Source organism: Sphaerodactylus townsendi, linkage group LG04 (assembly GCF_021028975.2).
Source record: "Sphaerodactylus townsendi isolate TG3544 linkage group LG04, MPM_Stown_v2.3, whole genome shotgun sequence".
Classification (NCBI taxonomy): Eukaryota; Metazoa; Chordata; class Lepidosauria; order Squamata; family Sphaerodactylidae; genus Sphaerodactylus; species Sphaerodactylus townsendi.
The window spans coordinates 30,037,375-30,048,753 of record NC_059428.1 but is presented as its reverse complement, the minus strand read 5'-3'; the positions used below and the strand labels follow the sequence as shown (position 1 = coordinate 30,048,753).

Below are 11,379 nucleotides of genomic sequence, written 5' to 3'. Positions count from 1 at the left end.
GCCCCTACCAGCCCCTGACAGAGGCTGATGGGAATTGTAGTTCCTGAACATCTGGAGAGCCGCAGGTTCCCTACCCCTGCCCTAGGCATTTCTCTGTGAATTTCTCTGTTTTACAATAAAAAAATCTTAATCATTCCCACTGATTTCAATGTATTAAAGTTTCCTATGGAAATCAATGGGATTTCAGTACACACTCTGGCTGTGACATGCCTCATATATTTACATCTCAAAGCATTCCCAAACAAGTGAGAAATGAAGAACAGTCAATTAAACTAAATCTGAAAAAGAGAACAAAATCACGCCATAAAATATTTATTATGAAACAAAAGATCTTTTGTTTTCTCTTGTAAGAATCGCCTACTCAAGTTCCCTTTAAGAATTTTGTCTAAAAAATTATACCAAACAATAACATTGGTTTTACATTATTATACAAGACATATAAAACACCACATCACAAACTTATTTTTTAAAAATTACAACTCAGAGCATTTCCCCCATCTGTTGTAAATTCATTTCTACATAGTGTCGATTTAACTTATTCATAAACAAGTAAACCAGGAAATACACCTGATTCTTCATGTAAGCAAAATGGTGTGTGCAGTGAAATCTGTGAAATTTGGAACTCTGGGAAAGAGACAAAAAGACTGCTAACTTTATTTTACAGTTGGAAAAAAAAGCTAACCGTAGTCTCTGAGTATTTCCCTGAAAATAAACAAACAGTGGGGACTAATCCAGCGAGATGCTGAGCACCTTCCATATCATTTCAACTAAAACTCTTGGAGACCCAGCATCCTTTTTCTCTGCAAAAAGTTTCCTGCAGTATCTCCCAAATGTGAGACCCGGTCATTTTTCACTGTAGTACTTTGTAGGGGACAATCATCCATCAGGAGTGTTTGATGTGAACAGTTCTTACATGGTATAAAATTCATACATGCAAAAGCTGTAAAGGACACTCCCAAGTGCACCCAGTTCTCTGGATCAGAGTACTGACTATCTGTGTACTCATAGTCGTATCTCATTAGTGAAGAAACATTTTTCCTTTTCTATCTTTTTTACTTGTGCATGTAAAAAATGTTTAAGCCAATTGAATTAGCACAGTTGACAACACGTTTGGCTTTTGTAAACAGAAACGTATTGAATGTCTCTTATATTGCTGCTTTTAGACCAAAATAGCTAACCTTGAAGCACAAGCTCATGTATGTTTACCCAGAAAGAAAACCCCTTTGTACTCCAGGTAGCTGACCCCTACATACATTTTGAAAAAGTTTGCAGCCCCACAAGCACTGGACTCCCAAAGCATAAAATGGATGAAAATACTTTTGCTGATCTTCCCATTCTTTTATAACAACTGCCCAAACCCCTAGCTGATGACCAATAGAATTCATCAAGATTAGTGCAATAGTATCCTTCAGATAATGGCACCCCAAAGTTTGTAATAATTTGTTACTCAAATCACTTTTACACAGTGGAAAGATATAAAGATGGTGTTGTCTGCGATTCCCCTCCCAAAAGCATTTAAGTGATTTGGTATTTACTTCTAGCACCCTTTAAAGAAATCTTTCTATAGTTATAGCTGTGTGAGTCATTCCCAATACAGCTGTTGGGACTGATTTCATATGCACACACACCACAGATGGTCAGTAAGAGCAGTAATAGAAATGAACACCGATGTCTGTGGCACACACCACCTGGGCCTGGATTTCATTTTTGGCTTCCATTTAACTAGAAGTGGGGTCCTTCTGGAGACACCCTTGGATGCAATCCATTGCTTGCCACTGCAGTTAAAATATAAAGCAACTGTGTTGTGAGGACTGCAGTAGCCTTTGCAAACTTTGTCTATAAATGCAATCAAACTTGAAATGTGAAGGACAAAAAGCCAAAATCATCATTTTCTGTGGTTATTACCGGATGAAACAAAACCTTTCCCCTTCTGATTTAAAAAACAAGGTAAGTAACCCTTTTTTCAAAATCTCAGAAGATCCTGGCTGTATCAGAAACCAACAAATTTCCTTCTCAGCTAGGTGCAAGAAACCAAGGGGGCTTTGGGGGCTCGTGGCATTCCTTTGTGTCATCTGGCCAGCATCTCTAAGGGGACATTCAAGAGCAGATGCGGCTATTGAAAGAAGATGAGGTGGTAGCAAACTCTTTGGATCACAGCCAAATAGACAAAAGGATCCAAAAACACTGGATCGCTTCAAGTCCCTCTGGAAATGAAATTGTTTGCACACTGCCTATGGAGGAAATTGTTATCATAAAATGTGGTGATTTCAGATTAAGCTCCAAGGACTCTGTAGCTAACAAGAAATGCACTGTATCGCCTTCTGCCATCACCATGATTGTCAGTACAGCAAATATGAAGAGTAGTTAGCGGAAGAGGAGGATGCTTTTAAAATACGATCTTTTATAGCATGTATTCTATTATCTAGGCAAATTCCTCTGTATTGCACCTGAAGGGCACTTATTGGCTGAGGCATCTACTCACTTTCACAAACACTTAACTACTTGAAATGTAGATACCTCTCCAGAGTAATCCTTTGCCTCTGTCAATCATGCACTGGAATGGAAGAACTATTCGGAAATGTTAATTCAAAGATATCTTCGGAGAGGGTGTTCCCTTTTTTTGGCAAATGAATCCAATGGGGGGGTGGGGGGAAAATATATAAACACAGTCTGACATGCACGAGCCATCTGAAATTATTTACAAATTATGTTCAGCAGACTTTGTCCCAAAAGCTTTATCCTCCACTCAGTCTGTTGGAGCAATATATATATATTGTTTGTGTGATTCATTCACCTCCCCTCCTTCAAGTTATACAGTCACTGCTGGGTACATCTTCTGTTCACTATTGCTGTGAGGATAAGGAGACTGAATTGGCCTGTATCCGCTTTGGAGACCATCCAGAAAAGGTGGTACGGGAGCCATGGAGTCATGCTGAACAGCATATCCTACATACTGCGGGTGCAAATACTGTCCCTGGTGCGGCACTATCTGTGTAGCCTGCTGGCAGTTCAGTACTGAAAAATTCGTAGGCATGTTGACATATACATTATTCATGGTCCCTTCTGGTAAACAGCAGTTGGTTTGAGACCTGGTAGGGGGGCCCCTGGCCCCCGAGTTGGCACTGGAACTGGAGCTGGCAGCAGTACTTGATTGACGTGAGGACGACCCTCGGGAGGTGCTGGCGCTTGGAATCATGGGAATGGTCTCCATCATCCGGTTACCTCCGGGCGCTCTGCTCTGCTGAGGCTCTTGCTTGGGCCGCAGGCATCGGCAGCAGCAAGCTGCAACCAGAGAGCCCAAGATGATGAAGGCAACAAAAACAGATCCAACGATAAGGAACGGCACATAGATAGGCACTGCCAACAGAAAACAAAACACGCTTTTAAAAAGACGCCACCGTTGCACAGCTATGCATAACAAAAACATGATGAGGCTGGTGTTGATGCATATGCTTAAACTGTAATGGAAAGGACCACGTTTGAAATCATGCGTTTTCCTAGCTGCTTTCCTTCTTTTATTTAATAGGAAAAACCCACCAGAAGTAAGCTTTTTGACACATTCACACTGGACTGAAAAATAAAGATGTAATTAGAGAACATTGGCAGCATCAACCATCAGAACTGTTGCTTCAGTATTTTCTACAGAACTGTAAAGGCCAAGAGGCTATGCTTTACTACAAGGCAAAGACCATATTTCTCTTAGATCAAGAAGCCAGTAGCAAAAGAACAGCACTGGATCAGCCAGACAAGGCGTGATGAAGCGCCTCAATTTCGTTCTCTTTAAGCAATCCTCCAAGTGCTACTGTTGCATGAGCTCCGCTGATTTCAGCTGGGACTTGCACAAAACTTGTTCCTAGCCTTACTGAAATCAATGGAAACTCTGCAGTGTATATACACTTTTCAGGAGTACACCATCTCTAATTATAACATCACTTCAGGCTAGTGCTGGTAAGTGCAGAATTCACCAACAGCAGGCCAAATGCTGGGTATCTACCAAGCCTTTCCCAAAGAGATGTCAAAAGACAGAAGTTTTCCCTTACACAAGCACATGATGAAGAGAGGATGTGGTTTGTTTATTTATTTATGGCATAGAAACAAGTAGGTTAAGACAGTAAACTGAAATGCCACGTTCCTTAGGGATACATGTTTGTGAAACATTTCTGCTTGTCTAAGTTTTTCTCATCAGTATTTTTAATAGGATGAATGCAAACATCAATGCTAAAAAGGATATAAGTGCAATACTATCATTTGTAAGGTCCGAATGAGCTGCTGAATCAAATTACAGGCACACCTTGTCACTAGTACCTGGTTTTTCCCAATTTCATCAGTGTCCTGGTTACGTAAAAAAGAAGGGTGTCTAATATTTCTATTTCAGAAGCATTTTACTCCCCTTTTCCCAAACTAGTGAAGAATTAGACATGCTTATCTGAAAAGAATGTCACCGTTCTTGCTGCCTGATAGTGTTAAATCACATTTAAAGCTTCTTTTCTTATTTTATTTATTTTGCTTGGTCATTTATTTGTTAGTTTAATCTAGTTTAAAACATTTATACGTCACCTGTCTATCCATGTAGGGTCCTCTTTGGCAATGTATCTACTGGGACCTATTCAAGATTTGTGAAGTGAGGTCACTATAAGGCAGGGGTGGCCAACCTGTGGTGCTCCAGATGTTCATGGACTACAATTTCCATCAATCCCTGCCAGCATGGCCAATTGGCAAAGGCTGATGGGAATTGTAGTCCATGAACATCTGGAGCACCACAGGTTGGCCATCCCTGCTATAAGGGGTGAAACAGAGTTGTTCCAATTCAAATCCTGCTCCTGCGATGATGCTATCGGGTAACCATGGGCAAATTTTTCAGGGATTCTGTTTCACTGGTAGACCACCTGATTTGCATGTAGAAGGTCCCAAGTTCTTATCTCTGGCATTTCCAGCTAAAACGATCAGGCAGTTAAGTAGCAGCAAAGGCTGAAGAACCACTGTCAGAGTAGACAATACTGACCTTCAGACCAATAATAAGACACAGCAAAAAGCAGGTCTATTTTATACTCAGTCTTTTCCTCAGCTTGTACATAGATTTTCTCAAAACTATAATGCTTTATAAACGTGAACACTACAGAGGTGGTTTGCTGTTGCCTGCCTCAGCACAGAAGCCCAGGAATTCTTTGGTGGTCTCCCATCCCATTACTAACCATGGTCAATCCTGCTTAGCATCTGAAATCAGACAAGATTGGGCTAACCTGAGCCATCCAGGTCAGGACTATGTGCACTTAACACCCACAAAAACAAAGCCATGTGCATAAGATTATAGTGGCCACTATGATCGTATGTTTCTCATTTTTACCCACGTTCTCAAAAATACTGAATTTCATTGCTTGGTACTAAAATGTTCACCAAAGTCATCAGGTAGAAAAAGGACTACAGACCTTGATTTTATAAATTTACTTTGACATTCTTAATTGCTGTCACAGTTTATATAAATAGTTTCATTGTGAAGAAGTAAAGTTCAGGGAGCTTTTTGATCCATCAGCTTCCAAGAGAGAGTCACATAAGCGCTTAACTTTGTGTGCATCTTTAATTTTATCGGGACTTCAAAGGTTAATTGCTGAAACAGAGAACCAGTGTGATGTAACGGCCTGAGGACTGGGCCATAATCTGAGAGAGTTGGGCCCCTTCCACACGTGCAGAATAATTCACTTTCAATGCACTTTCACAATTGTTTGCAAGTGGATTTTGCTATTCCGCACAGTAAAATCCAGCTGCAAAGTGCATTGAAAGTGGATTGAAAGTGCATCATTCTGCATGTGCGGAAGGAGCCTTGTATTCAGATCCAAACTGAACCAAGAAGATTGTTAGGTGAGCTTGGGGCTGTCACTCCTTGCTTTCAGCCTAACCTACCTCATAGAGTAGTTGTGAGGACAACATGATGACAGGAAAGACTTGGACATTACCTGAAGTTCTTTGGAAGAAAACTAGGATAAAAATGCATTAGATACAACTACATCTGGATTATGCCCTCAGCTTCTAATACATAGATGACCTTGGACTAGTCCCGTGGTGGCGAACCTTTGGCACTCCAGATGTTATGGACTACAATTCCCATCAGCCCTGGCCATGCTGGCAGGGGCTGATGGGAATTGTAGTCCATAACATCTGGAGTGCCAAAGGTTCGCCACCACAGGACAAGTCATTCTCTCTCAGACTAATGTATTGTGGTAATCAGTATACAAAAGAATGAAGCTGTTAATAGAGTTAATGAATGGAGGAGACTCTGTCTGACTCCTAAAGAGTCTACGAAGAATATGCGCAGTTGGGGTTATTAAGATGGCTGCTGAGATGGTTTCAGTTAGGACCTCAGAATCTATAATATTTTAATAAACATCCTGAATTACTTCATAAGCACCAGGAATAAGTTTTTGGGAGGACCTTCATAGGTTCCCATTACAATGCCTCCTACCTTGCTTTGTTGTAGGGATAGAATGATGAAGGGGGCAACAATGTTGTGAACTGTGGTCTCCACAGTGGAGAAAAACGGGGTTTATGTAAATAAATAGACAAATAGAATGTTGAACTATGGTGAGTTTTTAAGTCCTGGACCACATGGTTAGCTGCTGTCAATCATGTCATCCACACTGGTGGTTTCTGGAACTGCTCCAGCGTAAGGGCCACCTGTTGTATTTGTATCAGCAGAAGCAGATGGTGTTCACAGATCATTCAGTCACAAAAGTTATGGAATAAAAGGTTAATGAGCCAACAACATCAAAGCAGTAAACAGAGCTTTTGCCAGGATGTTTTGGAAAAGAAAGCCCTGGGAGATGTCTGAGTCGGAAGACATTAAGCCCACCAAATTTGTCATAGCTAGATAGCAGACGGCTTCTTGTTGACACAAATATAAAACAGCACACTGCCATACTTGACCACCCTATGCTCACACACACGATCTAAGAAAACAAGGGAGCTTCCTGTTTATCTGCAAGGAAAGAGCAGCTCAACCACACTCAACCTATTTTTCTGCCGCTCCTCCCCCAGATAGGGGAGGGCATTTGGCTCCATGTTCACATGCTTTGAATGAAGAAGATCTCTGGCACCTTTACTTAAATGACGGCTGATAACTAGTCTACCTGAAACTCTGGAGAGCTGCAGCCAGACAGAGTGGGTAAGGTTAACTCCAGGAATCTGTAGCTTGACTGGGTACAAGGCAACTTCATACATTTATATATGTTATAATAACCAAGTAAAGAAGGCTCCCTAGACTCGAGGCTAAAACAACTAAACTGAGGCTATCATACTTTGGTCACACTATGAGAAGAGTAATTGGAAAAGATAATAACGCTAGGAAAGGTTGAAGGCAACGGGAAGAGAGGAAGACCCAACATTAGATGGATTGACTCAATCAAGGAAGCCATGACCCTCAGTTTACAAGACCCAAGGGAGGATGTTTACGGAGGTCATTAATTCATAGGGAAACCATGTTCGAAGCAGCTTGATGGCACATAGCACACAACAGAAGGCACGTTCAATGGTAGTTGGGGGGGCACAGGCTTGCTTCGTGGATGGTATCAAAACAGGGCTGGATTCTCTCTTTGTAAAAATCCACACGTGCAAGTGAGACCCATTTTGTGCCTTCCCATAGCAGCCCTCCAAGCTCTCATGTTGCTTCTGGAAGTCTCCTGTGCACCCGCAGTTGCATTTCAGGGAGGCATTTCAGACTGCAGTGAGGGGGGGTGGGGAGAGACTGTGAGGTTGCCGGTCTGCACGTGGACATTTTAGATGGGCTCCAACCCACTGCAAACACCATTTCTGTAAACACAAGGTTAAACAGGAACAAATCTAACTATCTAGAGACATTGCTTATTTTCTGAGTGCATGCTAGTACAATAAATTATTTAGTTGGTGTTTTTTAATCTATAAAGCTTTCTATTTAGGTTTAAACATGAATGTAGTTCAAAACAAAAGCAGGTGACCCATTGAGGATTCTAGTTTTGTCAGAGGTGGAGCGAGGAGAAACTGTGCCAAGGGCACATGTGAGCCTCACGCCCCTGCCGCAGCGTTGCCCGCCCTGCCCCGCCCCCTCGATGGCTCAGCCACGCCTCCGCTGCTGCTCCACCTGCGGTGTCCCCCCCTTGTGCTACGCCAGAGAGTTTTGTTGTATCCCAGTCAAAAACTCACAAGAGGAGTCTGGACATAGAATTTGAAGCGTCTGATTCAACTGGGATGCAACAGTTTCCGAAGAGAGCCATGTTGGTCTGAAGTAGAACAGTTAGATTTAAGACCAACTAGATTTTCAGGGAATCCACTTTTGAGAGTCAAAGTTCTCTTCTTGAGAAGATCTTTGTCAGTAGCGCCTTAGCGACCAAGAAGATTTTTTAGGTATAAGCGTTTGACATTTTTATCCTGCCTTTTGTCCACAGAGCTCAGCAAATCGTACACAACAGTTTTCCCTCACAACAATTCTGTGAGGTAAGTTTAGCTGGAAAGAATGTGACTGACCCAAGGTCACCTAGTGAGTTTTGTCTGTGCTGGGATTTCTACCCATGCCTTGCCAGTCCTCACATGCCACAGTAACCGCTATCCCACGTACAAAGTTTTGCTGATTACACATTTGTCATTTTGTTTCAAACCTCTATTGGTACGTGGATGGTAAATATATAGAAATTAAGGAAAGAAGACAATATGAGCCACTTCATTGGCTAATATATGGACAATGAGGATGTTACAAAGCCTGTTTTTTATGCTGAACCAAGAACTTTTATACGAGCACTTTTAATATCATGTGCTCACAGGTCACACAGGTCACATGTCCCCCACGTATAATTTGAATGAAAGGCCTACACTGGCCTACAATTTTAAAGTTATACTGCCCATGCCACTGCAAAAAGTAGAAGAGGAGTTTGGATTTATTCTCCGCCTTTCTCTCCTATAAGGAGACTCAAAGGGGCTTATGAACTCTTTCCCCTTCCTCTCCCCACAACAGACACATTGTGAGGTTGGTATGGCTGAAAGACTACTGAACATACTGGGGCTAACCCAAGGTCACCCAGCAGGCTTCATGTGCAGGAGTGGGCAAACAAACCTGGCCCGCCGGTCATGTGGGGTTGTGGAGACTCAATCCTGGTTCTCCAGATTAGAGTCCACCTGCTCTTAACCACTACACCAGCAGCTGCCCCCTATGCTGAAGAGGTGGCTGACAGAATAACCAGCCTGGTACTCAGTCCAAATGCCACATCCACCAGGTACAGGCGTTAGCTGCTCTTTCTCCAGCCCACTCCTCTTTTGGGGTGGGGGACGACAATAGAGTCAATCTACCTTAGAGGGCTGTTGTAATGCTAAATATACGTCTTATGTATGCGTATGCATAAGGAGGGGATCAGTACCGAACTGTCACTTGTACTGTGATGCAATTAACAGCACACACACACACACTCTTTAGGGATCAGGCGAGGCCAGCGCTGCCCGTGCTGGAAAACGCAAGCGGGGCGAGGGGTGTCGGTGCTGCGGCTCCTACCTGCCGCGCCGTCGGGGATGTCCTTGTCCGGCCGGCCGTGCTCGGCTCCGCCCTGTTGCCGGTCGTTGTCACACACGCCCTGATCCAGCCGGGCCTCGGCTCGGGCGCAGCAGTAGCGCAGGGCGCAGGTGCCGCAGCAGATGGTGGCGTCGCCGTCGTCGAAGTGCTCCGGGCACTGGAAACCGTCCCGCCAGACCGCGCCGTCCAGCCAGCCGTGGCAGTACTCGCCGCTGCCCCGCGCCCTCGACGCCAGCCCCAGCAGCAGCCCCAGCAGCAACACCGGCAGCCAGAGCCCCCCGCCCAGCGCCGCCCGCCGCAGACAGCAGCGCCCCCTCCACATGGCACCGCCAGGGGGCAGCACCAGCAGCAGCGCCCGACGTCCCAACCCGGGCACCGTTCAGACGTGCAGGTCCCCTAGACGCGCGTCTCGTCTCCCCTGGCTGTCGTGCGAAGCAGAGAGAGGAACGCACAGAAATGGCTTGGTGCGGTGGGGGCACAACTTGGTGCGGTGGGAGGCGATGTCTCAGGATGCGCGGGGCGGGACGGTCCTCCTAGCAGCGGGGTCACACCGCCCAGGAAAGCAGCTCTGGACGCCTGCCGGCGCTCTGGGGAGGAGGGGCCCCTGGAGATGTTCTGCCCAGGTGGGGACACCCACGCGGGCACTCAGCGGCGCCACGCTGGCCTGGCTTGCCCGGGGCACGCTGGGAATGGAGAACTTGTTGGGGCGTCTGTATGTAAAGTCTTCGCCCGCTTCGCCGAGTTCCTCGCGGCAGGTTGCAGAGCGCCTTGGGGCGACAGCTAGTTGGGTATCCAGTCGGCGGGGAGGGGGCCAGGTGGAAGGAATCAATCCCACGGAGCAGGGATCCCGACGAGCCGGGTCGAGGCGCCACACAGCGGACTCACTGGCCGGGGGCGCCTCCCTCGCCCGGCAGGCAGCAGCTGCCTCCGGGGCTCCGCAGGCGCTTCCGAGCCGCCCTTCTCATGAGTCCGAAGAGACAGTGCCGGGAGGCTGCTGAAAGCGGGAGAGCAGCAGGCGCGGGCTGGACGCCGCCCCAGGAATGCGGCCGCCGGAGGGGGGCCCCGGGGGGGAGACGCGCCGCAAGACCTCTCCCCCGCCCACTCGCCGCTCAGGGTCAGCGAGCCCAGCCGAGGCGGGACCGGGCGCTCCCGCAACCATAACCCTCCGGCAAGTCCGCGGGGTGGCGTCGGGGCGCGCAGGGCAGGCGCGGACAGGCTCCCCCGCCTCACTCTCCAACCACGTCCATTGTCAGCCCTCGTCGCCTCTTCAAAAAGTCTCAATCGCCGCCTGCCCGCCCCGAAGTGACTCCAGCCCCGCCGGGCGGCAACTCCCCAGCGCGCGAAGCTTCAGGCTGGCAGCCGGAGCAGCAGCAACAGCAGCAGCACCTGGCCGGCCGCGCTCTGCTGTCCCGCCCGGAGTTTTCCCTCTCAGCCGCCGGCTCGTCTTCCTCTCCCCGCGCCTTGGCAGAGGCCAGCAGGAGCCCCCGGCGGGCAGCCCCTCCGCCTCACTCCTCTGCAAGGAGGCGCCCCGCCGTTTGCAGCCAGCTGGCCGGCCCTCCCCTTCCCTGCAGGCGCGCGGCCACTGGGGCGCTCCCGGACCGGCTCATGTGCCGGAGGTGGCGGCCAGCAGGAGTTCCCGGGGCGCGCGGGCTCCCGTCGCTGCTTCTCCGCCGACTTGCTGGCTGTGTTATTATAGGCACCCTACACCCTCCAGGCGCGCATGCGTCCTGCAGGCCGGCTCTCCACTCCCACTCTCCCCTTTCCTCCCTGAATGGAGAGCTGTTGGTTTCCTTCCTTTCGCCGTGGCCGAGAGCGGATCGATTTGCTAAAGAAGGAGGGGAAGGCGGGCGGCGATC

The 11,379-nt window shown here is 47.2% G+C and overlaps 1 protein-coding gene across 2 annotated transcripts; it reads right to left on the bottom strand.

Moving 5' to 3' along the window:
• Nucleotides 1–296: 296 nt before the first annotated feature.
• SHISA2 (shisa family member 2) lies at nt 297–11,335 on the bottom strand. Of its 2 annotated transcripts, none has more exons than XM_048494919.1 (2): nt 9,506–11,335; nt 297–3,282 (listed from the first exon to the last, which is right to left on the bottom strand). In XM_048494919.1, the coding sequence occupies exons 1-2, from the start codon at nt 9,843–9,845 to the stop codon at nt 2,810–2,812; spliced, it is 813 nt and encodes a 270-aa protein (XP_048350876.1). In that variant the 5' UTR covers nt 9,846–11,335; the 3' UTR covers nt 297–2,809. The 2 variants fall into 2 exon arrangements, with proteins under 2 accessions (XP_048350876.1, XP_048350875.1); XM_048494918.1 differs by having other exon boundaries at nt 297–3,357; nt 9,506–11,334.
• Nucleotides 11,336–11,379: the final 44 nt, after the last annotated feature.

What these genes read in the sequence shown, in the direction of transcription:
- SHISA2 (XM_048494918.1), bottom strand. Translation starts at nt 9,845, where the DNA reads ATGTGGAGGGGGCGCTGCTGTCTGCGGCGGGCGGCGCTGGGCGGGGGG. An exon ending in CATCCCCGACGGCGCGGCAG is followed by an intron (nt 3,358 to 9,505) that starts GTAGGAGCCGCA and finishes TTCTGTTGGCAG; the next exon opens with TGCCTATCTATGTGCCGTTC.